Here is a 27,435-nt window from a genome sequence, read left to right on the forward strand (position 1 = left end):
GTGTGGGCATCTGTCGCTTAAGGATTGGACTCTGATTCCTAAACAGCCCCTCCAGAGGTTCTGTCAGGACCTACTGGCAAGATTTTGACAGCACAGTGGGTGTACTTTACCATGACATACCAGGAGTATTTGGCACTAGTCAAGCTAAAATGCTTGGAGCCCCTATAGCCTGCCTTTGACATTTCTTTCCCGTGTACTCACCCACTTTAGAAGCAGCTTCTGTAGCAAAGTCCGCCGCAAACTTCTTGAGGACCTCAGCGCTGTCCTCCTTGACGAAAAGCCCAATGAAGTTCGAAGACGTGTAGAGTTCTAAAGGCAGGGGAGCAGGGAATTTGCACTTCCATCGCATCACTGTGGCCTGCAGGGCTTCATTGAGCGCATCAATCTTGCTGTCTTCGCACTGCCAATGGAAGCAGGATGCATGTTCCTTAGGGGGCAGGAATTCATTCACTGGGACCGTATATACCCTTGTAGGGTACTCAGAGAAGAAAGGAAGGGTTCAGGGTGATGGACCTGAATGGTTTTACACCTTGGACTTTCATAGAAGTAGAAGAATGTAAAGAACTAGCATATACATCAAACAAAATGAAACAACCAAGAGCTGAGTGAATACAAAAAACTCTTTCATGGATTTGCATTCAAATGTTTCAGCTAACCAGGTTCAGAGGTATTCACTCTCCTGTTGCATTTGTTGTATGGCCTAGTGGTTGGGGTTCCCCTGAGACCTCTTCCACTTGGTTCCCCAAGAACTGAGCTCATCTCCGCTCATCACTCAGGCTCCTTTATTTGGTATAGAGCAAAGTTATGTTGAATTGATTAGATTCAAGCATAGGGGTGGGTGTAGGCGGACCACACCCCCAAAATTACACAGCAAACCTCTTCCTTTACATATGTTTACCATTACATTGCATTTACTATACATTACATTACATGTTTTGGGATTGGCTTGGTCACTTTATAGGAACCAATCCCAGGACAGCATGCACTGTCCATACACAACTTACTCTTTACCTCACCTTAGGTTCCAGGCTTATCTTATCCATTGCTATCTCGTCCATTGTAAATGGTTCCCTGGGTGTTCCCCTTTATTTTAGCTAATACAGACATTCTGTTTACAGATTGCTGATCCATTTACCTCCCTAATCTTGTCTCCCAAGAAATAAAGACGTATCCATATCTAATTACTCATGGCAAACCAGGCCTGCACCAGTGATTATCATGTTTCCAACATGCCCATCACCATAGTAGCCTTCCAAAGTTAGTTACATCAGTGACCCTCTCGGAGGAAGAACTTTCTCTTTCTTGTGATTCCCAGAAGAGATGGGTCAGGTGTCTTGCTTTTCGACTTTATTTTTCAGAAGTTTTACCATAGCCATTCTTATATAGTCGAATACAATGACAAAGCAGGAGTACAGCTTTAATATTAACACAGTATGAAATATTCATAGATAAATACTCCTGAGTATAAGATAAATAATTCCCTAACACCCCCCACACTTTTCCCCAGAAAAGAAGCATCAGAAGCCCAATCTAGCGGGAGACTCTTGGTAAAGCTCTCAAGAGCTCCATTCATAGGTGGAGTTTGTGCCTCTATAGGTTAGTGTTAGTTATTTTAGCTTAGCTCAGTCAGCCAATCAAAGAATGTGTGTGTGGGGCAGGGGATAGCAGATTTCCCTTTCCGTCAAATGACTCTTTTAGCCACTGAGTGCCGCAGCAATCCATTTCCTGGCATTACTCAAACAAGGTGGATTTCCTAGAATGCCCAAAACAGAGGCTTGATGTGGGGGAAACCTCTACCCCGGTCGCCTTAGAGCACCAAACACTTTCTTCCAAAACATGGACATATTTTGCCATTCAAAGACTATCCGAGACAGGTTTGCATTGGAGCTGCCACAACTCCAATATTTGCTATGCGGGGCGAGTCCAGCTTTAAGCATTTGCCCAGGAGTCCGATATCATCTCTTTAGAATTTTGTTCTGAACGAAATGCAAAAACAGAACTGGATGTTCTGCACATACAATGCCAGATATTGTCCCACCTGTCAGAGCAAAAGGAAATGTTTAGCATCTTCTCCCATTTTTCTTGCATGGTACAGTCAGTAGGATAAATCAAGGAGTTCACCATTTGTATGTGTTACCCACAAAATGTTTTTGGCTAACATACTTTTTAAGGTGCACTTTAAGTGGATTGTTTGTTGTCTGCCAACAATTCCCCACCTCCTTTATAATTTTGAGTCCACGCTTATTGTAGAAAGGACCTTGCTCTATTGGGTAGCTGCTGTTTATCATGAAGATATGTGAAGCAGGCTAAAGATGTCTGTTCAGTAATCTCTTTTATGGTTAATATGTCCATGGTTAGCCAGGAGGATTTGAGTTTTGAGCTATTAGTACATTAAAATTGGGGGTTATTCCAGTTTGATACCGAAGGAGAGCTGGTGAGATTAAAAGTGGTTATGGATTTGATTTTCTTTGGGGAAAGGCCAGCCAAGCAACGAATAAGATTGTGATATGGCTGCCCTAAGTATCAAACACTGGCCTCCTGGAGGAGCATCTGTATATATTCTATTTAGTGAGATATACAGATGATATGGTGATGAGAACTTTAGCGATGCATGTGAAATCGTTAAGACCATATTGACGCCGGTCTGTGACTGATACCAATTTAGTACAAGGGACTCATGAATTCTCTTTTGAGCTCTGCCATTCATTTACTCTGTGACCAAGGGCAAGTCATGTCACCCCTCTGTGCTTGTTTCCCCATCTGTAAAGTGTGCAGAGTGACACTTCTCTGCTTCAGCGGGGGGAACTATGAGGCTCAATTAGTGCTTAAAAAGATCCCTGGATATAACACCGTATAGAAGTGCAATGCATCAGCAGGACTTCCAGCAGGACACCATCTCCTAGAACTCTAATGAAAATGAGCAAACATATTTTTCAGCAGATTTCAAGGATCTAGTCTCCAGTGATATTATTCTGTTAAGACAGTGGTGGCTTGAATGGACTTGTTTAACAACCATTTTGCTTCCCAGCCTGGTGTGCATCAAGCAAACCCAGTAATAATATTCCCTGAATTCCCTCGAGCACAAAGCATTTTACAATGACTGGAGAAATATGTAACTCAACCTGCTTGAACCTGGTAATGGTTCCTGCCAAAAAAGACGCACAGGACAATTGAATGAGAAGCGCTGGCTCACCATAAAGAACTGGCAAAGAGTGATGTGTGGGAAGATGTTGTGAGCTTTGTTCTTCCCACAGATCTGCTTCGACTGCTGCCAGAAATCAGAGAGCTTCTGAGCCAAGGGGCCGGTGGGGCGCAGGTAGAGGACATATTCCCGAGGCAGGGGGTCATCAAGGAATGGGTCCCCCACATGAGAGAACAACCTGAGAGAGAGGAGGGAAGAGGTGGCTATTCAAGAACAGCAGAAATATTGAGTAAAAGATTAAATTAAAAAGACCCATATTTTTGTAGCAGAAAGAACCAAAATTAGAGTTCTTCCCCACTCCCCACATGTTATTAGCCTTGGGGCCACTGATCTCCAAGGGACCAGGCATGGAAATGTACACTCCTGCTGTCTATATGTCCAGTGTGGCCCAGTTATTATTACTAAGTAGGAGGGAAGTCTGCTCTTTCAGTTAAGTCTCTGGACTGGGACTCGTTCAGTCTTTGGTTCTGCCATAGGCTCTCTGGGTGACCTTGTGTCAAAAGTGCTTCATAATTTTGGGTACCCAATTTGAAACATGTTAAAGGGGCTGGATTTCCAGAAGGCAGAAGTTTCAGTACTCTCTGTAAAACATGCCCTTTAATTTGTTCTCAGTGCGGACACTCAAAACCGAGGCACCCAAAAACTCTTGATCCCTTTGAGAATTTAGATCTCAAACTCGCACAACTGTGAAGTGGGGGCGATAAAACGTCCTTTCTCTCACCTTTCTCGACCTTGCCTATTGAGATGGTCAGCATTTCGGGGCAGGGACTGTCTCTGACCATATGTCTTACGGTGCCTAGCACAATGAGGCATTGATCTTGCTTGTGTCCCTTAGGTACTGCCCTGGTATCAACAAACAATGACGTGGAGCTTCCATAAATAACATTTCACATTACAGTCTGTAAAGTATGGTAAATAAATCTTATCCACTTTTAAAAATTATTTATTACTTCATACCAACCAGTCACATGCTGCTTGGACACTTCTTCCGCCAGTGGATGTCAGTGCTTTTTGTCTGAGGAGGGGGAGGAAAAGAATATTCCACTGTTAGTGTTAATGGGTAGACAGAAAGTGGATAGTAACATCTGCTGCTTGAATTGGACTCTGCAGCCACCAGAAACCCTGGTAACTGTGGTTCTGGATTTGCAGACAGAGGCAATAACTAAGGGCCAGAGTCTGATGTCCCAACTCCCGGTGAATAATGCATTTCTCAATGAATGCTCCAATTTAACTCAATGAAACTATTTGTGGAGTCAAGTGCAGGTAGATTAAGGCAATCCAGGCCCATAGACACGCCCCCTGAACTGATGCCCCACCCACTGCACCATGCCCCTGTTCAAGGTGGTAGTGGCAAGGGCCATCCAAACAGGGACAGTCTGCTCAGCTGTTGCAGGTCCAGCCACCACTGCCAGGCTGAAGTTTTGCTCCTTCCTACCCACTACTTCCTGTCCTCAGGTGAGCTGGATTCCTATGGGAGAAGAGAGAACTCAGCTCCTCTGAGCAGTGGCACCATTGTTCGGCTTAAATGAGGGCTTGAGTCAGACTCTGGCCTTAGCTAACCTGAGCGGCGAAGTTAATGTCAACTGTGGCACCAAGAACAGTCAATGGGGCAGAGGGCGGTGGAGTTGCTTTCTCTGCAAGGCAGCAAGGTTAGAGCAGGGGCAGAGACGTGCCGTGCTGAGACCACCTAAACCCAGTCACAGCGTTGAATGCCAGATCTTCCAATTTTATTGTCAGCCTCATGATATTTAATGTCATACGTGATGCCCCGGCTTCTGGAGACATGTGAGAATCTCAGCTTTCGTTTTAAGAAAAGTATGTTTCTAGTTTCAGAGTAGCAGCCGTGTTAAATAAATTGGTTAGTCTCTAAGGTGCCACAAGTGCTCCTTTTCTTTTTATGTTTCTAGTGCTCATGGTTGCACAGAAAAGTTTGAAAAAGTAACCTGAGCACACTCCAAAGGCTTAAAAACTAGGAGTCAGACAAAAAGTACTCCAAACTTCTTTTTTTAGAAAAAAACTTATAATTGTTTTTCCCCAATCTTGTGACTTTCTCGGATCTGACTCATGATTTTGGAAGGTGAGGGGTTGGCAACATAGCATTCTCATATTGCCTCATTGCAAGAATAGCCGGCTTAGGAGGTATATTCTCTCTTCGGGTTTTCATTGTCAAAGGGCTGCAGTGTTTTATTTACAAACACAGAGAATATGGTTTCCCACTGCTTACAAAAATGTCTTCCTGCTCCCTGCTCAACCTCTTAGCTGCCCCTATGGCACTTCACATGTCATATCAGCACCATTTGTAAGCAGGACTTATCTAAATGTGAACATACATGGAATCTGGATCTATTCCAAATGCACCTTATTTCAGACTCAATAAAATTAAATGTTGCCTGATCAATTTACACAAGACAGCGTGCAGTGTCTGTTTTCTTTCTCTTTCACCTGGTGTGCTTCATGATAGATAAACCCCTTTGTTTCAGATCCGTTGCTAACAGGATTTTAAAATGACCTACTTATTGGCCTTTTGATCAGCATGAAAATCAAAGGGGATAGATATGAAAATACGGGGCATCTCATTCAGCTTTAAGAAGAGCAGAGAAAAGCAACCACCACCAGGGGGCACAAAGCAAATATTTTCAGCCTGGAATAACCTACGGAAAAACTACTAAATGTGTTTCAGAGTAGCAGTCGTGTTAGTCTGTATTTGCAAAAGGAACAGGAGGACTTGTGGCACCTTAGAGACTAACCAATTTATTTGAGCATAAGCTTTCGTGAGCTACAGCTCACTTCATCGGATGCATAAAAGTGGAAAATGCAGCGAGGATGTTTTTATACACACAGACCATGAAAAAATGGGTGTTTATCACTTCAGAAGGTTTTCTCTCCCCCCACCCCACTCTCCTGCTGGTAATAGCTTATCTAAAGTGATCACTCTCCTTACAATGTGTATGATAATCAAGGTGGGCCATTTCCAGCACAAATCCAGGTTTTCTCTCCCCCCACCCCACTCTCCTGCTGGTAATAGCTTATCTAAAGTGATTACTCTCCTTAAATGTGTGCCGCTCCTGCTAAACTGATCACGTTCCCATCCTGATTTTTCCCTTTTAAGTGCATAAATATTCCCTGTTGTTCTAACAAAGATTAAATAAAAATGCACCAAAGTGTTCTGTTGTTGAGCAGTCAGGAAAATACAGGAGGAAGTGAATACACTGCAATTTAATTTTGGATAGCACCTGTTTATCCAAAAAATGTTTCCCCAAATATCGATATATTGCACTGAAAAGCAGCTATATCTGAGTGGGCATTTAGTCTACGGAACTCATTGCTACAGTACGTCGATGAGGTCAAGAACTCATTAGGATTCAGAACAGGAGTAGATGTTTATACGGATATAATTGTGTATATTAAAACATGAAGAAGAACTTTGGAAAGGATAGAAACCTCATGTTTCAGGGCATAAGCTGACCTCTCATAATTGGGGGTCAGGAGGAAACTTCCCTGGGGAGCAGGTTATCTCATAACTCCTACTGCAGGGGTGCCTTTCTCTGAAGCAACTGGTGCCACCCACTGCTGGAGACAGGATACTAGACCTAGATAGGCCATTAGTCTGATCCAGTCAGGTATGTGTTGCCCAGCACACTGCCTGCTTTACAACGTCATGGGGAAGGAGAAGGTTTGATGCAGGGCACTGGGACAAAACACAGCTCTTACAAAAAGCGCCATGTGCAGCAGAGACTGCCTCAGTTTCGAAGGACGCCTCCAAAATGTCATATCATGGGACCCTGTGTCACTGTCCCGTCAGGAGAAAGGGGACTGAGCGGATCCCACTGAGAGGTGAACCCCAGTGGTTGCACCAGAGCGTCTACAACATTGAAATTCAGGGCTTTGAAGCCTTGAATAATAAATCATATACATACAGTGGCATCTTTCCCAGGATCAAGCAGCAGAAGCATTCAGCTACATGGACAGCTTCTGTAAAGGTAGCCATTCTGCTTGCTGTCCTCACCTCTTCAACAGGTGCAGGAATATGGGGCTGGGACCAGCTTAGGAAGTGGCTGGTTTTATTTGCCAGCTGTTAAACTGATCTAAGCAGCTGCCTTCATATTCTTCTACGGAGAGTATAATCTGCCTCAGAACTCTATGCAGTAAAAATTTGCCTCATGACAGGAAAAGCTCTATTCAGCTGCTAGCTGATACCCTCAAACTTGTTAAATATTATGGTATGGCTTATTGTAAAGTGAAGACTTCCTGACATCTTTAAGCTGACCGCTGACAGTTCATGTAGGCTGAGCTGACAGAATCAATAAGAATATCCTGCATTATTACCTTCTGAGGGAACGTACAGTTGGGGTTGGAGAACATACTGGTTTCAAATGAGTGCAAAGGGCCTGGAGTCAGCACTTCTGGGTTCACGGCTCTGGGAGGGAATTAGTCTAGTGTTTAGAACCGGGGAATGGAGTCCGTGCTCTCCAGCATTATACTCTTAGTTCTGCCAACGGCTCCCTGTGAAGATTTGCTATGCCTCCATTTCCCTATCTAGCCTTAGTTAATGTTTTTGAAAGCTCTCTGATATCCATGCAGGAATAGCATGGACATGCATGAATGAGAGAGTCTCAAACCACTGAGTTGGCTACATTCCCTCTATTCAGTTGTTTCTCCCCACCAATACGTGCTTTCATTTTGAGAAATTAAGAGGAAGGCAAAAAATACTGGTGCAGAAAGGGCAGTGTTGCAAATGTGTGATTATGAAAACCCTTCCTACTCAATGTTTGTGCTGCCCTTATCTGCCAGCATTCCATTGCAATCAGTGGAACACTGGGACATTCCCAGCTCATGCCTCCTACTAGGACATAACGTTGCATAGCATCATAGTGTCCCTGGTGTGTTCTACCTAGATGCACTTTGTCTAGCATAGCTCTAAATGACTCACACAGTGAAGCTTTGGAAGACTATTCCACAGTTCTCTAAGCCCTGGGGATGCAGAGCCTGGGGGTGCCAATCCTCAGCTGGTGTAAACTGCTATAGTCCCATTAACTTCAGCGGAGCTTTGCCTTTTATACCAGCTACATTTCTGGCCCTAGAGTTTCCTTAGCTCTGTTTCTTCCACTCGCTTCCAGTCAAACTTCCTCAGACCAACCAAACAACTCCTCTCCCCCTCTCCTTGCTTGCTTACATTAGTGGTTCTCAACCAGGTGTACAAGTACCCCTTGGGGGACACAGAGGTCTTCAGGGGTACATCAACTCATCTAGATATTGGCCTAGTTTTACAACAGGCTACATCAAAAGCTCTAACGAAGTCAGTACAAACTCAAATTTCAAATAGGCAATGACTTGTTTATGCTGCTCTGTATACTATACACTGAAATGTAAGTACAATATTTATATTCCAATTGATTTATTTGATAATTCTATGGTATAAATGAGAAAGTCAGCCATTGTTCAGTAACAGCGTGCTGTGACACTTCTGTATTTTTATGTTTGATTTTGTAAGCAAGTAGTTTTTAAGCGAGGTGAAACTTGAGGTACGCTAGACAAATCGGACTCCTGAAAGGGGTACAGTTGTCTGAAAAGGTTAAGAACCACTGGTTTACACCCTTTAAAATGCTGTAGAAACGTAACTCTCCACACCATAGGCCTGGTGCATCTAATGCATTTAAGTTCTGTTGTATCCACAGCAGCAAATCTCCATTTACATTAAAAATTTACTTCCTGCAAAGCCCCACTTGCTTTGAAAAGAGCCATTTCTCCATTGCATAGTACAGGCTGACAGGCTGGCTCACGCCCCTGATTTACTCTCTCCAGACCCCAGAGCAGATCATTCGAGGCATCATGCATTGTTTAGCGGGACATAGCGTGCTGCCACCCACCCCTCTTCCATTCTCTTCGTGAACCTATGAATGTTTTCTTGGAACGAGTGGTACAATAAAGCTCTGTTAGAATAGACAGCAGCTCTCTCTCCGCTGCCTTTTGTACTCAAGGGATCCAGAAGGACGTTAGAAAAATGTTAGTCTGGGCTAAACGCACTCGTGTTCACGAGCAACTTCAGAAGGTAAATGCCTTTTCTTTCCCCCTCCCACCCTTCCGGTTCTGTCAGGGAGCATCCCCCTGCCCCCACTTCCACCCCCACAGCCCAGTTTAATTTTCAGCGCAAGGAAGGAAACACTGTGTAAGGTAAATTTTTGTCATGGCATTTGAGGCAGAGAAACGGTTTCTTTCCATGCTATTTAGTGCAAGGGAAAGGTAACTGTGCTTCAGACTGATGCCTTCCCTGTCACCACAAAACAGGGACAGTAAAGAATTCCCTGCAAATGCCCTGTTCGTTAGCCATCAACTCAGGCCCGGAAGGGATATTCCTCAAGGTGCTTAGTCTCCACAGCCCTGTTAGCACTCAGGCCGACACCTTCAAAGCTGGGTGCTGACAGTTAGGTAAGTGCATTTATATGCAGTCACCTAAATAAATGACCTGATTTTTACATCTGCAGACCACCTGCTGTGGGAGCCGGTGGACCGTATTCATCCCCTCTGAAAATTATTGAAAATCCATAATCAAGCTACCTCATTAGGTGCTTAACTATAGGCACATGGGGTTGAAATTTGTTGTCTGATATGGAGGCCGGTTTCAGTTGGGTGGTTTTGTGAAATGGCTACTTCAGGATAGGACCTAGACTGAGCCCACCTCAGTTCTGACAGGTCACCAAGCAGCCATCAGATGATAATTTCAGGTCGTGACTCACTGGAGCTGGACTCAGCATGGAGACCTACAGGCGAAATGGCTTCACAGAGCATTACTAATCCTTTGAGCCTTGTGGCTTTTAACAGACTTAACACAAGGAGTCACTTCATCCACCACCACATGCAGCCACCTCTGAGGTGAGATCGAGGCACGTGTTTAATAAGGACACAGTACAACGGTTCGGAGCAGGAGGTGGTGAGGATACTGCATCCAAATGAAATTACAGAGGGGACTGAGAGTGGGCAAGCTGGAATTTGTTAACCTCGATCATCTCTCCTGAAAGTGCCGTAAGATCTTCAACCATCACAAATCTTTGGACTCTCCAGGCATCTGCGTGCCCATTAAAACCTTGCTAAGGCAGCGATTTGGTATCAAGTCAGAAGGAAGAGCACCCACTTCTAAATCACCAGTAAGCTTCTGTTTAAATGGGGGTTTCTAAATCATGAGTAAAACAGCACCTAAATGTTCCTAGGAAGTCTCGCAGCCAAACTCTCCACCCTGAGTTGTAAGACCTTGCAAGGCCACAGCATAAATGGTATATTGCTGCACAGGGACAGCTGAATAACACCTTACCAGTTAATAAGTAAACAGCACACAATACCCATTTCAGCCCACGGCTGTTTAATGGAAAAGCATATAGCCCTGTGTACTACACAACTTAACTCATTACTGTAAAAGGATTTTGGCTTCCTGTAATTTTCATGGTGGAGAAAAAACAGTAACGGGGGAATGTCAATTCAGCTTGGAGATACATGTCAATAAACATAAAGCATAATGGCCAAAACCCATTTACTTCAAGGGAAATGACTTTAAGGGAATGATGCATTAACCATAAAGAGAAACTTCAGTCTCAGTAACAGCACATAGAAATCTTTTCTCCTCTCGCTAATTGCTCTGCTTTCTTACTGGAGCCCCATTTAAAAGAGAGCACGCATTTGCTATCAATGGTGTGGCAGCTTGTGGGGTAACGAATTAGGAGCTAACATGTACTGGTGGAAATGGCCTTTTCATCTTCTGAATGAAATGTCACAATGGAAAAGGAAAAAGGAGAAACTGCTATTTTTGGAACAGCAATGTGTCTTTCTCTGTGGAGAACAAATTCTGCCTGCTGTGCATTTTATAGAACAATAAAAGCGACTGTATTTCCTGAGCCAGAAAAGGACAATATCCAGAACTGGGGGTGGGGACGGGATGTTCAAATCCAGAGGAAGGAGGGTGTTGTGGTTAAGGCACAAAACGGGGGTGCAGATCTGTGCTCAATTTCTTGCTCTGTCACAGATGCCCTTTTGTGAGGTTGGCACAGCCACTTAATCTCTGTGTCTCAGTTCCCCATCTGTGAAATGGGGATAATAACAGGTTTCAGAGTAACAGCCGTGTTAGTCTGTATTCGCAAAAAGAAAAGGAGTACTTGTGGCACCTTAGAGACTAACCAATTTATTTGAGCATAAGCTTTCGTGAGCTACAGCTCACTTCATCGGATGCAATGTAGCTCACGAAAGCTTATGCTCAAATAAATTGGTTAGTCTCTAAGGTGCCACAAGTACTCCTTTTCTTTATGGGGATAATAATCATCCCTATCTCCCACCTTTTGTCTGTCTTGTCTATTTAGGGGTCAGTCCTGCAAGGTGCCGGCCCTGCTCCAGCAAAGGACTTAAACACATGCTCAAACCTATTGACTTCATTATCATTTCTCAGTTCACTTATTTAAATAAACACCCCTGTCTCCTCCACTTCACTCTAGCCCTTCAGGTACTGCAGAGCAGTGGAGACTTCCTGTCTTAACGTCTCCTCCTAAACACCGCCCCCCACCCATTAAAATACACAGAGCTCAGAAAGAGGAAGGGCTGAGTAAACCCCAGTGGGATTTGAACCTACAGTTCCAGAGAGTTTATTGCTTATCCAAAATTGATGTTTAGGATATAATTAAACTGTCCCCACTGGATGCTATATAGAGCTACGTGAATTTCCCCATATCTATCCACTCTTCTTCTAAAATTGTAATATGAGCAGAGGGTCAAATTTTGCCCTTGGTGATACTGCGTGCTGCATGTTTGTCAAAAAGAGCTTGGTCCATCGTATGTGCCTGTGGACACAATCACAAATATGCTACCAATATTCTCTACTTCTGAGCCAGCTACAATGAAGCCATCAGCCCACGCAAGCACTGTGGGATTTGTGAATGAGCATAAGCATTAGAGACAGTACGGGGGAAAAACTAAATCTCCTATTTTATGATGGTGCCTCATGCCTGTACAAACTTCTTATCTGTGAACAAAGCTCCTCAGGGGGAAGAATTCATCATTTTAAGTAGCCCCTAAATCTCTGGTCCATAAAATATTTAGCTGCGTAAATAAGGATTTGTTGGAAACTGCATTAAACATGATGGAAAAATCTGGCTCTTTCCAACATTAGATTTGGTTTGAAGCTGCCCGACATGGCAAGGTAAGAATTATGGAGTCATAATTTATGCCAAATGGGACTGTTTAAAAGAAGAGCGTTATAAAGTGGAGTGTTTTTGTTGTGATTATAAAATATATTTATTTTTGCTTTTAAATATATATCTATATTTAAAGTTTAACTTTCCAGCTTGCTGTGGTTTATGGTCAAAGAATAGAATATACAGTGCTGCTGGCTCAGGGGACTTATAACAGGATACAGACCTTTTCAAGATTAAGCTCAGCAGTGCTTGTAAACTGTATGCTGTGTCCTCCTGAGTGGTTTCTCCACCTACAGCCATAACCACCTACTACTGCTTACAGATAATAGCAGTATTCCTTTACTTTAAGTGGCAGAGGTCTTAGCTTTGGAGCAGAAGTCCCTGGTTTCAAACGCTGGTGATGACCAGTGAGTAAAGGAGAGTCATTGTGTATCCTTTGCAAACAATTAATTTGCCAGATTTGGGCCTTTTTTCTATTTTCAAATTGTCCTTCAAGGGTGTTTTTTTTTTATGAATATTCATTTTTCAGAACTGTTCACCAAATAGTTTTTACTAGCAAAGGTGGGAAAATGGACACATTTGTCTGACTAATTACTGCATTCAATAAATAGTTGCAAGTGAAATATCTGTCCCTGATTCTTTCAGGCAGTCTAATTTCTTGATTATTTGATGGGGGAAAATGCTAAAATTCCTGAATAGTTTATCAACCACCTCCTCTAGTTTTTCCCCAGACGTATTTGGGCATGATGGGTTTTTGCAAACAGTTTGAAGAGGTTGATCCTTTGAGTATTCAATATTCAGAATTCGCTCTGTGTGATTGGTCACCTAAATCACATGATATTGTTTCTGATGTCTGTTCGGATGACCTAACCACTGTAAATAAGCTGAGTGCACACAGAAATCCCTAAGGATTCCGTTCCTATTGGGTGCCGGGGGGAGGAGAGGAACAAGTTCCTGCTAGATTTTCCTCTTCTGCATACATTTTAAGAACTAAACTTCATAGGTGTTATTGCAGGCAAGTAACTCCCATGCTGTAACGTACTGTTTTGGTCAGACACGTAAATTTCACTCCCTTCAGTGGGCTTTGTGTCAGTCCGTTAAATATTATCCTAGCTTATTCTGCTGCTACTTTTAACACAAAATGTGGGACCCACACTCCTCCCTAGCATTTGGCCAAATAACTCTAGTTGTCGCTACAGCAGTCACAAGGCTGGGGTGTATTTTCTGCTGCTAAATCATGAGACCCATTAAAAATACACATACCATTTGGGAAAATCTCCCTAATTTAGGTCAGCAAATACCATAAACAGGTCACAGCTCTGCAAAGATCTCCCCACCCCCTCTGAAATACAAGAACCTTCAAATGAACATTATTGCAGAGTGGCTGCACAGTCTACAGATAGACTGGAAGATTTTATCCCCTAGGTCAAATAAATATTTCTAGAACGTACATGACGACACAGTAAGATTGAGGGTTTTTTCCTTCCTTTTCCCTGAGCAGTGGCTGCCATATCTCAGTACTCATTAATACCAAAGGCAATTAATAGAAAAGAGGGAAGTGGGAAACCCAACCAGAAACAGGATTGGTAAGCACGCTGTTCACATTGTGAATTTATAGTTGCCATAATTAATGATGTTTTCGTGAGGGGGTGATCCAGCTGCCCAAAATGCAATCCTGCCATGTGACTATTTTTATTTCAAGTGCAGAAGAGTTGGGGACTGTGTGTGTGTGCTCTATTTTTTTATTATTATTATTATTTATTAATATTTTAGTTACGTAACCTCTTGAAGACTCATATGTGCTGCAGGATGTTTTTCTTCTTTAACACATGTGCACCAAGACATCCCCTTAATTCTTTGCTTTGCCAGCTTGTTAAATCAAACCCCAAAGAGGGAAGTACAGCTTAAAAAAAAAAAAAAGCAATCTGCAAAATTTGAGGAATCTAGCAGCCATTTTATGTTTATAAAGAGAGACGCATTCATTCAAAAAAAAATCTCTTGTTTAAAGCAAAATGACAGCATGGGCCTCTGGATAAGTTGGGGCCTGGACCTTAGAAGATCTGGATTCAGTTCCCAGCTCTACCCCACACTCCTTGTGTGACCTTGGACAAGTTATTTAGAGCCAATTTCTCAACTGTTGTACAATGGCATAGCTCCATCAAAACCTCCATGTACCTCTGTTCCTCTTAATGCCTCTAAAATGGAGGGAACAACACTTCCTTTCTCCCAGTCTATCTAGAATGTACAGCACCAAGCACACAAGGCTTCTGAGCTAGGTTGGGGCCTGGAAGTGCACTGTAATGCTAACACCATGTGAATTACAACAAGGAGCCTTTAGACTACAGTATTTCCCACCTCAAGTGTTTTGTTTTTTTATTAAATAAGTTTTGGATTCTTTTTGTTTTCTGGGTTTTTAGTCTTTTGAGTTGACATTATTTCCCAAGCTTTTCTCTGCAACCATGAGGCCAGCAGTAACTACTACTGTTTTTTTTAATGAAAGTTGAAATTCTCTGGAAATAACATGACTCCAGGTGTTGGGCTTTAAGAAACACCCCACATATCAAGACATATGAAAAAAACACGCAAGTTGGCAATACTTAGGCTCGTGGCGGCTGAACGGCCAAAGGTTCAGAATTTGGGATCAGGCAGGCATTGAGAAAAGGAATGCTAGATATACCAATAGTTTAACATTGGTGGGTGACATTAAACGTATACTAGAAGAGAAATTAGGTAACGCCCTATCTCTGTTAACTCATTTACAGGAATCTGAATTTTAGTAAGACTCATCAAGCTGTTCTATTTGATGGTGCAAATGCTTTCAGATGTACAGGTTGTAATAATGGAGTCACTCCAGTGTTATTCCTCTGTGGGCAGCGGGGTAGTCAGTAGAAATAGAACTCATCATACTACACATACTGCATTTGATGTAATAGTGGCTTTAAACCCGGTCTAATATTTTGCACCACAGCTGAGACTCGAGCAAGCTTTCGTTATTCAATTTTTTTCTCAACAATGTGAGAGATCGAGTTTTTCCCCCACAAATACTAATACAGTTTTAGCTAACCAGGAAGACAATGTCTTTGCAAGGAGCCAAGTTAGAGGATTAAATGTGCTCAAATGTACCATCTGGAGTGACAGTGATAGCCAGAAAAGGAAGTGGTTGTCATATTGATTGGAAATAAATAAGTTCCTTCACAGGGGTTGAAGACAAATGTGATGCTTTCTCTCTTACTCCTGTGTTCCTCATACAGAAATGACCAGGAATGGAACAGAGATTTGCACCATCTCTGCCCCTTATAGCAAGGGCCTTTTATTGTTCGAGCAGGATCCCATCATAGGTAGCTTTCTGACAGATCATGGATCTATTATGAATCTTCTCGGAGCGAGGAGACGGGTGGGCTCGCTGGCCGTGGCAGCTGCTACTTAATGTGCTAACCATAATTGTGTCTCTGTTATTTTGCTCTCTTGTCTCTGTCTCTGCGTTCATCTGCAGCTTCCCATCTTATATGTGGACTGTAGGCTCTTTGGGCCCGAGATCATCTTTTCGTTAGGGGTGTTTATAGTGTATAGTGTGTAGTGTAATGTATAGTGTATAGTGCCTAGTGCCCCTGATTGGGGTCACGAGACACTACTGCAACACAAATAAGACCTATGATGCAGCATGCCCCAGTTCTATTGCCCGATGTAGTTATCTCCATTTTACAGATGGGAGGGGGAGTAAGACTCAGAGAGGTAAAAAGAAAAGGAGTACTTGTGGCACCTTAGAGACTAACTCAGAGAGGTAGTGACTTGTCCAGAATTGCACAGTGAGTCCTGGAAGAGTGAAGGAGAGAGGTCTCCTGACACCTGGCCCTAGGCTCAACCTAAAACCTAGAGAGGAGCAGATTTTGCTAAACACACTGAGATTACAATCTCGCCCAGAGAGTTCTGGGAGAAAGAGACACTTCCCTCCCTCCCCCCATGGCCATTTCCTAGTGTAGCCCCAAGTTTTGCTTTCTGAATGGAGTTTTTGTATCTCAGAGGTCTTGAAGAGAAAAAATAAATGCAACAAGTAGCATTTTAAAGTGTTGGTGTTAACATTTTCCAGCATCTCAGGGTTTCAAAACAGGAAACTTGGGGGCGGTACAGTTGCTCAATTTGTCAGACAGATGCTGTTCTATGAAGTCGGTTGCACAGAGTTACACCAGGAACTGCAAGTTTAAAAGCTGCCGCCTTAGTAACTTCCTGGGGTGAATTCTGAATGTGATGCATCAAGGTTTTGGTGAGTTACTTCCACCAGCAGCAGTGGGAGACACTGTGGGCTAATTCCTCCTAACCCCACCCCACCATGTGTCATACTGAGAATTCACTTTCATTCTACAGAGACTAACAAACCAGTTATGGGGAAGTCTTCCCAGCTCAACTAAGAAGAAATCAGCATCAATGTGAATAGTTAGAGGCTGAAAATAAAGTGTCAGTCTACTGTATATTGAATCTGAAGTTAGAGATGAGCCCTGTGACACAAAGTTCTGATCCAGATCCAAACTTCCTCACAGATTGGAGTCACAGATTGGAATCGAGGACTTTGGCTCAAGCCATTTTCAGTGAAAATGTTTAAACATTTGCCTTGTATTTGCAGAAACAAAACAAAGACCAAACTTGCCAGGAAGTTTGCAAAACGTATGAGCAACAAAATATAACATTAAAATTCCCCACTCTCTGGGATGGGCATGTTTGTTTATAATGTAGATTTAACCCAACAAGATACAAAGTAATTGGAGACTATGGATCCAGTTTACAAATAAACCATCCTAATTTATTTGTTGATGTTCAGATTAGTACCTTGAAAGGGAACATAATTGAAGATCTAAATGCAGGACATGGATAAATTATTAAGATGCATATGTTTGAAAAATGGACTGTAGGCCTGATCATAAGAATACAAGTGCTGCCTTACTGGGTCAGACCATGGTCCAGCTTGCCCAGTTCTCTGTTGCCAACAGTGGCCCATACCAGAGCTTCAGGGGGAATGTACAGAACAGGGTAATTATGGATTGATCAACCCCTGTCTTCTGGCAGTCAGACATTTAGGGTTGCCTGCCTGCCTATCTTGGCTAGTACCTATCGATGGATATAACCTCCATGAACTAATCCAGTTCTTTTTTGAACTTACTTATACTGTACTCCTTGTGCATGGAAGACTCCCCCCCAACAGACTTGTGTAGGAGTGCAAAGAACCTAGGTACGTGCAGATCAAGTCCTTATTTTGGTCCAAAGTGCTTGCATCCCATTTCTTGTGGAAGCATCTGTTTATTATGAGGGATGTGTAGGAAAGCACTTGCAACATGGCTGAAAAGGCAAACCCACAAGATGGAAATAGGGAAGTAGATGCCCCCAAAGGAGGCTAACCACCATCTGACAGCTAAAATGACACACAAAATGCAACAGGAAGGAAGTCTGAGAAATAAAGGAAGGTGGAAGGAAGAACGATGGGATGCTAATACAGTTGGTTTAGCTGCCAAAGCAGAAACTCTGCTCTGGAGAACTCTGTTCAGGAACTTTTTTACTTTGTTTTTTAAATAATACCTCCTGGGGCTGTGATCTTGTTGGGATCCTGCAAGCTAAGTAGGTTCAGACCAGTCCAATGCTTGAAAGGGAGACCTCTGAGAAAACTCCGAGTGCTTAAGTGACTCAAAGTGTGAGGCACACTTCCCTCTGAGTCAGTACTGAATCCATGCCATGGCATAATGCTGGGGGCTGGGAGCATTTTAGTATTAGAATGTGCATCCTTTGGCTGAGACATCAAGCTGCAGTCTTGACCTCTTATTTTTATATATATGCACTTCAATAAAAAAGTTAAAGATCACATGGAAATTTCCATAAGAGTAAGGGCAGTTAGCTAGCAGGATTTGGGCCAAAGTTCAATTTAGGTAACTACATCCTGTCTCCTTAAATTCCATCCGTAGATTTAAATGGATATGATATTGATGCTATCCTGTCTTCAGATGTTATTACCTTTGCTTGACCCAAGATGTTAGGATGGCACCAGTAAAACACAGATGTATCAGAACTTTTTGGCTGGGGCTCCCCACTGGCTTAACTCCACTCCCTTTGAATACCAGCAGAAGTAGATTTATGCAATGCTGAAACCTTTTAAAAAACGAACCCTTTGACTTTGATCATGTAGAAGACCCAGATTTGAGTGATACATTACTATAGCAATGTTAGTCTCTTTTTCCCACCACGCCACCAGCCTTAAAATCATTTGATGGTAGAGTCTATAGAACAGTAAAATTATTTTACTGTTATAAAAATGAATTCCGTTGTATACGTCTGCAAACTGGAAGTTTTAAATTGTGGGCCAGATTCTAATTTCAGTTTCATCAGTGTAAATCTGGAGGGTGTCTGCTGAGTTCAATGACGTTATTTCAGCTTTACATCTTTGAAGGCATATCTTGGTTCTAAGTTTCCTAAATGTCTGAGAGTTAACTGTGGGAGGGGTTAAGACAAGGCCAGTGCGAGAGGGGGGATATATAATATATATGAAGTCTAAAAGGGAACAGGAAATAAGGAATGGTTAGAAGGAGCAATACTGAGAAACACTGAGATAAAGAAGGATCCTAAGACACAGTGAGAAACTCTTCACAAATGCGGGGAACATTTTTCTCCAAATACTTTTCTGGTTTTATCAAAGCCAGAGTTGCAGTAGGATGAGATCTTGATGAGTCTTACTGGTAGCGTGAGTTGTCTTTACTCATGAATGTTATCTCATTGGCCTGAACAGGATGACTCAGAAGAGGAGAGACTACATATGGAAGTAAGGGTTTGTAGGATGGAGCCCTTAAATGGCAAACTAGAAGGCAGAAACAGGCCACATCTTGAAAGCCCTTAATCAGGCCTGGATTCAGAAAGCACCCTTGTTCAAGGAGGGTGCATACACGTGCCCTTAACTTCAGGCATGAGCTTAAATCCCATTGACTTTGCTGGGATTTAAGCATGATCTTAACATTAAGCACATGCTTAAATGCTTTTTTGAAAAGGGATGGAGATAAGTACATGCTTCAGTGTTTTCTCAGATCGTGGCTTGAGGCTTTTTTCATACTTCATTCAGGCAAAACTTCTAAGGATTTTAAAATGAACACTTGCCAGGGTAAAAACATGTATAAACTGGATAAAGGCCCCTAGAATTGGTGTGATAAAGTACCAGATCAATGTGTATTTGCTAGATTGGAATTGCTCCCATTTCTTTACAGTTAATTTAAAAATTGTAGTATTACTTTTAAATAATCAGCACAAGCCCTTTACCACCCCCCTCTCCCCATATACAGGGGCATCTTGGATGCAGTTTTCCCCTGTAAGCATCTATTTCCCCATGACCCACTTCCCACCCCTAGACAAGAGCTGTACTGTGAAAGGCTGTGTGGTCCAGTCACTGGGAGGCTGGACTGGTGACATGGGTTCTAATCCTAGTTCTGTCAGTGACATTGGGTGGGTCACTTCACCTTTCCATGTTTCTGTTTCTCCCTCCTTTGTTTAGACTGTAAACGCTTGAGGACAGAGGCTGTTTCTTGTATGTTTGTATAGCACCTAGCACAGTGGGGTTCTGATCTCCGTTGGGCACTAACATCATACTCTGAATTACCAGACCATCTCACTCTTTCAGTCTCTTCTCCATCTTTCTATGAATAAACCCAACCAGGGCAAGATTTTAAAGGGCTTGTCTTCACTGTAGCCAAAATTCAAACTGTAAGGCAAGTTTTGCCCCAACCTGAACCTGTCCACACACAACGATCTTTAACTCTAGTGAAGTGGTGCTGTGAACTCGAGCAAGTTGGCCTGTCTGGGAGTGGGTGGAAGCTGATGTGTTCCTGATGCCCAAGGAAGCAATGCAGTGGGCATGCAGCAGCTTGAGCTTCAGCAACTCCTCAGATGCTAATCCAGTCACTGAGCTAATCACATGCATCCGATGAAGTGAGCTGTAGCTCACGAAAGCTTATGCTCAAATAAATTGGTTAGTCTCTAAGGTGCCACAAGTACTCCTTTTCTTTTTGCGGATACAGACTAACACGGCTGCTACTCTGAAATGTGAGCTAATCCAGCCACTCTGCTGCTCTCAGGCTGCTCTACATGTCAGGTGCCATTCAGTAGCATGGTGGCTCTCCCTCCAGCAAGGCTAGCTCAAGGGCAATAACTTGAGGTAACTGTTGCACGTTAGAGAGGCCCTGTAAAGGCTCAGTACCCGGCATCTCTGACTGAGAGCGATGGGAGCTACTGAGCACTATTGAAAATCTGGTCACTTCACTGAGGTGCCTAAACAGGAGCAGAGCTCTTGTGAAAATCTGACTATGAAGGCGCTCGGAAAACTGCAGTCATGTGTTATATTTGGGATTGTCCTTCAAATTTGGAACCCGCTTGAGCTCAGATTGTGAAAGTCCCAGAAGCCAGCTCTGTTCTTTATTCTTCCGCTTCCCCGGCTAATACCACTAGTGTACCCTGAACTTCTGGGAGGCCATAAGGCTGATCAAGCAAAGGATAAAGAGTCAGGAGATCTGCGTTCGATTTCCAGCTCAGACTCTCTGTCCAAGTCACTCATACTCAAAATGACTTATTCATAAAAGTAATATAATATCTACGGGCCATATCCTGCTGCCCTTATATAAACTGTTCTGTTGACATCTATGGGTCTTCGCCAGCAAGTAAAGATTGTGAAATTAAGGCCGCACCTTTGTAAAGTTCTTTGCCTGTAGAGAGGCTCAGATGAGAGGTGTTATCTAAGTGTAAGTATTATTATCATTTTATTCTGTACAACTGCCAAAGACCGATAGAAAGCACCCCACTTTAGCATCTCTCTGGAAGAATATCACCTTCCAGACTGCTTAGCACCTCACCTCACTATCAGGGTTGGCTCTGAAGCCAAGTCTGGGGTAAGAGACTCAAAGGCCTTGCCATTTTAAACTCTTCAGTCACGCTAGCATAATCTGGTTGCCATAGCATAGTTCTCCCCTGCTCTAGAGTAGAAGTAACAGACGTGGGAGAGTATTTCTAAAATTATTCGTCACGCAGAAGTTTTACAACTGATCCAGATCTAGCTATTTTGCATGAGTGTTCAATAGCCCGACAGCTTTCTAAGAAGTGCAAATTATTCCTTGCATGAAAATGAAATGCTAGCAGTGTAACAGCATTGCAGTTCAACCTGGGGCCACAGCTCTTTGCATCACGCTGGCTAGGCAATCTATGACTTGCAATGCCCGTGCCTTGCAGGCCAGCTTGCCATCTATCACGGTTGCACTTAAATGGCTTGCTCTCCAGATGGCGGCTGATGGCATAATCAGCCAGTTCAGAGTGTGTCCCTAACTGCGGCATTAGCAAGGTCTACACGTCAGCAGTGGTTCTCAAGGAAAGCACAGTGCATCACCACAAAACACCACCTGTGCTGCATCGAGCCCCGACCTCTTTCTACACTGACGGCTCTTGCACATAACTCTGAGCCTAAAAGGAAAAGGCGTAGCATGGGGTGGGGGTGGGGGGGGGGAAGAACGGGCACTAAGGCTACATCTAGACTTGCAGATGTAGCGCGCCGGGAGTTAAACCAGCCCTCGGAGACAGCAGCAGGGAAACCGCTGCTGTGTGTTCACGCTGTGCTCGTTGTGACTGTGGAGCATGTCCACATTAGCAGCTCTTGCAGCGCCACAGAGAGCAGTGCCTTGTGGTAGCTATCCCAGTATTAGGGTGACCAGATGCCCTGATTTTATAGGACAGTCCAGATATTTTGGGCTTTTTCTTATATAGGCTCCTATTACCCCCTACTCCCGTCCCGATTTTTCACACTTGCTGTCTGGTCACCCTACCGAGCATGCAAGTGGCTGCAGTGTGCTTTGGAAAGGGTTTGCAAAGCATGGGGGGCAGAGTGTGTCAGCATGCTATCTTGTAAGTTCAGACAGCAGCAGGGGGAACCCGACATCAGCCCCCACCCTCCCACCTCTCTCTCTCTGTCTCTCTCTCACACACGCACGCACACACACACACCTGCCTCTGCAGCAGGAGCATTCCACAGTAATGGTTTACTTTGTGTCCCAGAGCAGATAAGCATGCCGGCTGTCAGAAATGGAGCTTTGAAAGGGGATATCCGCATGCCTGCAGCCGAGTTGAAAACAATGACCAGAGTGGCCACTTGACTTCAGGGGATTATGGGATGTTTCCGGAGGCCAATCACAGTGCAGTAATGCAACACGTCATCCACACTGGCACCCCAGCGCTCCAGTCGGGGCGCAGAAAGCTCTATGCTTCTCATGGAGGTGGATTACCAGGAGTGCTCCAGCCGCGGGGTCCGGGCACTCTAAGTGCCTTGCCAGTGTGGACACCTCAGGAGTTAAGGTGCCCGGCGCTGATTTAATGCGCTCTAACTTTCAAGTGTAGCCAAGGCCTAAAACTCTCCTGGTTTTGAGAGTCTGCTTTACTATGCATGCTGCTATGACTACCGTAGAGTGTCTAGACTGATGCTGGCTTCCTTTGCAATAAATATTGAGGAGGTGTTTTAAGAGGGGTAGAGAAGAGGAGAGAACACCAATTAAAAATAAAAGCCATTGCCGTAGCATTCTAAGGAGTTGACGCTAAATAATTTTGCAGTAAATCATGAATACCTAATGTGCCTATAAAGGAGAGACAGTCCCTATGTGATTTTTTTTTTAAGCAAAATCTCTGTCAACCCATACTTCCAAGAAGCTCTGTCCAATGCATTTCTTTGGAACTGAAAGATGCATGCCTATTTTTACCCCTGAACAGCCTTATTTATTGAGTTCAGATACTGGCACGGTGTGCGCTGCATGTTGAAGCTGCTCTGTATAGTTTGGAGACCAGCATAGCTGCACTATTGCCAGTCCTAAGCATTCAAAAATCTTGAATCAGTCCCCACCAAACTCATTAGATTGGCTTTTAAAGAGCGTGAGATTTAAAAAAATAAAATAAAACGAAGGTTGGTTCTTTTCGTTTGCTGTCTGGTTTTCAGCTGGTAGGGTCACTTCTGTCCCATTTTCAAGCTTTTTCCGCAATGAGGAGAGCTAGAAACCTACTTTTATGTTTTCATGGTCTATACTTAAAAGTTTTACTTGCCACAGGTACGTCAGTTAGGGATGTGATTTTTTTGCAGACATATTTATACCACTAAAAGCGCTCGTTAGTGTAATCGCAGGTATATCAGTATAAAAGTACATAAGGTACACTGATATAAGCACTACACATCAGCAATGGTAGCAGATTCTCAAGCAGTCCCATGACTCCAGGAGCTAGGGTTTTAAGAAAATCACCAAATATCACAAGATTTGGATAAAATCATGAGTGCTGGCAATGCCGCACTTGATGGCCTCCCCAGATCTTCAGACTCCAATGCACCCCAGTATAGGAAAGTGAGATCATCATAGCCTCAATCCTCCCTATTCTCTTAGGAATCCAGGTCACATCCATGGATTTCCTACTGCCTCTGTGCTTCTCTCCCTCAGATCCTCAGATGACAGTGCTATATGATAAGTTAATCATTATAAACTTACAAGAACCTTCAACTCTGCAGCTCCTGCCATCTAAAAGTGTTGCCATGTAGCCTTGGTGCGCTCTCATTTCAAATCACAGCTGAAAACAAACCCCTTTTCCCTCTCTCCTAAGCCACTTTGTTTCTTCCTCTGCCACTGTTTAGAATTTAACTCTCTCTTTGCATCGTTTAACTCTGCAAAGCTTGTGGGGGGTGGGGGGGAAGACCTGGTTTCTGTGCCAGATGCAATTAAAATGGTGTGAAGTGATGCTGACATGCATGGCGTAATCAGGACGCATGCTGTTTACAAGAGACAAAACAGAATGCTGCAATAGTGATTCCTTCTTATGCCAGGTTTTGGGGTATTTGTAAACAATGGGCCGGATCCTGCACTGACTTCTGTGCAGACAGATTGTGATGCACACACATCGCCGCACCCCACAAGAAAAATTAGCAAATATAGCAAAATGGTTTGCTGCACTGAATCGCATAGGTAGGGTGGGATTTTCAGAATGGCTCAGCACGAGCCTGACTTTGCTCCCATTGGCTTTGAGGTGGGGAGACCGAGGCTAACGTTGGAAAACCCCTTGCTGTAGTCCTCTCTTGCTGCATTCACTTAAAAATCCAGCAGAGCAATTAAATCAAGTGACGGTGTCTGGGATGTGTATAATGAATTAGTGAATCCAAGGCTGCCTTATATCTTTGATCAACATTTAGCAGTCCTGCCACTGACTCTTACTGTTATCAATGAGTATTGTGTATCCCCTTAAAAAAGGGCATGGCATCCCCTGATGCAATCTGATCTGATCTGGGTGGGCAGAGCCCTTCAATGTAAGAGGTAAGGGTTCATCCACAGGGATAAGATTGCAGGATGAAGGCCTTAATTTCCAAACACGCCCAGCCAGGCAAGAGGTTAAAGCTTGAGAACAAATAGCTTAGAGGTCCAAGGCTATCTGCAGCTCTGCCGGGGTAGGGGAGCCATGTTAGCTGAGTCACTGCTTTCCAGCAGGATCCCAAGCACCAGAAGAAGAAATGTTCCTGGACCAACCTATCAAGTGTGTTCAAAGTATTTAGGTCATTGAGCAGGGGCAGAGACCAGCACACAGTGGTATTTTACTTTGTCACCTTTTAGGGTTTTATTTTTTCCCATCAAAGTGACATTAAACCAGCACAGTGTGAAGAGCTGCTGAAGAAGAAGGACCAGATTCTGCTTTAGGTTATACCAGTGTAAATCCCCAGTAACTCCATCTGTGTCACGGGAAGCAGAATCTGTCCCAGAGGCCAGATATTTTCTGTACTTGCAATTAGCATGAAGCAGCAGGACAACAGGGAAGGAGAAAAGGAAAACCGATTCTGGGTGGCTCTTTATTGCTTTATGGCAGGCTTTCCTCCTTCCCACTGTCAGATATTTCAATAAAATTTCAAGCAGAGTCGGTTCCTTAGTAGCAGTCAATCTGGATGCAGTTAAGAATTGCTCATGTAACGTGCAGGCTAGACTAGTTAATGCCTTATGCCCCAAGGGGAGATGGAGGGAACTTTATTCAGTTCACATCACATAAACAGACACAACTGGCGCTAACGGCCCACGTTATGGCCAGTGCCAGCGATTGGGCCAGAGAGAATGAAGAGCCCTTTCATGAGGGGCTTGACGGGGTCGCGTGAGGCAATCTTGCCCAGGCAGTTCCTGTTCTGGAGATGAACTGAGAGCTTCCATCTCTGGAACTGTCAATGCCACACCTTTCACCAGCACTAAATTAATGCGGAAAGGTTTATATTAAAAAAAAAATGCCTCAAATGATTTGTCCATTTTAGGTACTTACATAGCTCCCATTACCGTCAAACCTGAGCACTTCACAGTCTTTATTGTATTTATCCTCGCAGAACCCCTGTATGGTAGGGAAGGCTTATTATCCCCATCTTACAGAGGGGCAACTGAGGGCACAGAGAGACAGAGTGCTGCAACAGGGAACCGAACCTAGGTCTCTCAAATAGTCAGGGCTTAGGAGGAAGGAAGAATGGTGTTATAGCTAAGGAACTGGGTTGGGACTCAGAGATCTATATTTATGGCCTACTTCTGCTCCCATGGGAGTCCTTGCACTGGCTTCAAAGGCAGCTGGATCAGGCCCTTAATACATGGCTCTGCCACAGGCTTCATATGTGACCATGGATAAGTCACTTAATGTCTCTCTGACTTGGTTCTCAATCTCTTGCTGGTACGTTCTGTCCCTTTCTCCCATCCTTTCTCTTGTATGTTTAGAGGATAAAGTCTTCATGGCAGAGCTGCTTTTACTGTGTGTTTGTACAGCGCCTGGCATATGAGGGTCGCTTGGCACAGCTGTAATTATGATAATAATAATACTTGTGCATTAATAAATACAGAAAGGAAAAAGCAATCAGTGAGAGGTGAGTTGTATACAATGTGCTCTCCAAACTATCTACTGAGCTAAAGAGGAAGTTCTGCAAGTTCAAGCCATGCAACCATCTTTTACATCTGACTCATAATTTCTTTATACTCTGCTAAAATGTCCCTTGTGGAAAAGCTTTTTTTCTTTTCTGTTTTGAAATATGACTTGTATTTTTAGATCATTAACTTGCCAAGTCCCCTTAGATACACAGTCCAGTATCAATGAAAGGCACTCTGTTGGAAAGTCAGCTGACCTGTGAACAATAATCATTCCTTCTATGGTGTGCTAGAGCATTTCTGAAGGATGACACCCTCAAATAGCTCCTTGAAACACACTTTACTATACCATGTGGTTCAGAACTGCATGAGATATGTTATATCCACATTGCTCAAAGCTGGGAGAAGTTGCATGCTATTGTTATGTGACTGTGCCTTATAGTAAAAACTGTAAACTAAGGTCTGGTCTACACTGGGGGGGGATCAATCTAAGATACGCAACTTCAGCTATGAGCTGAAGTCGACGTATCTTACATCGACTTAGAATCGCTTAGTTCACATCCTCGCAGCGCGGGATCGATGGCCACTGCTCCCCCGTCCACTCCGCTTCCACCTCTCGCGGTGGTAGAGTTCCAGAGTCAATGGCAGAGCAATCGGGGATCGATTTATCGCATCTACACTAGACACGATAAATCAATCCCGGATAGATTGATCACTACCCGCCGATCTGGCGGGTAGTGTAGGCATAGCCGTAGTAATGTTTAAAGTGACACTATTAATAGGCACCTCCCTGACCCACAGTGGTTTTATTTCTCTTAATGTGTTTCTGAAATATTCAATGACAATCCACTCTTCATGTTTATATAACTAAGCCAGAGTACAGTGACATTTCCTATTTTATGTGTAACCTATTCATATCAGTGACCTTGGGGACACCACTAGGTGGAATTTAGTAGTGTAAAATTGATCTTAAAATGGTTACAATTTAGTGGAAATATCTGTTGTTCATTCTCTCTCTTTCTCTGTCTTTCTCTCTCACACAAATTCTCCATAGGTTCATATATACATTCTATTTAGACAGATACACACACACGCTACTCTTGATGATAAACTTAAAAATAAAGATTTATAACTTCTGTTTTTATAGGATCTACAAAAAGAA

General features: G+C 43.4%; 1 protein-coding gene across 5 annotated transcripts in view; it reads right to left on the reverse strand.

The window, feature by feature from the left end:
- The window catches only part of UBASH3B (ubiquitin associated and SH3 domain containing B), a 106,587-nt gene that overhangs the window by 39,772 nt on the left and 39,380 nt on the right, over positions 1-27,435 (reverse strand). For 2 of the 5 annotated variants that reach the window (XM_043533896.1, XM_043533897.1), the window contains exons 2-4: positions 4,164-4,217; positions 3,194-3,380; positions 202-427 (exon numbers count right to left, since the gene is read on the reverse strand). In XM_043533896.1, the coding sequence (XP_043389831.1) occupies positions 202-427; positions 3,194-3,380; positions 4,164-4,217 (467 nt within the window). Of the gene's footprint in view, positions 1-201; positions 428-3,193; positions 3,381-4,159; positions 4,218-27,435 lie in introns of those variants that run through there. The other 3 variants (XM_007066959.4, XM_043533898.1, XM_043533899.1) reach the window with 2 other exon arrangements.

This window comes from Chelonia mydas, chromosome 22 (genome assembly GCF_015237465.2).
Source record: "Chelonia mydas isolate rCheMyd1 chromosome 22, rCheMyd1.pri.v2, whole genome shotgun sequence".
NCBI classification, from domain to species: domain Eukaryota; kingdom Metazoa; phylum Chordata; order Testudines; family Cheloniidae; genus Chelonia; species Chelonia mydas.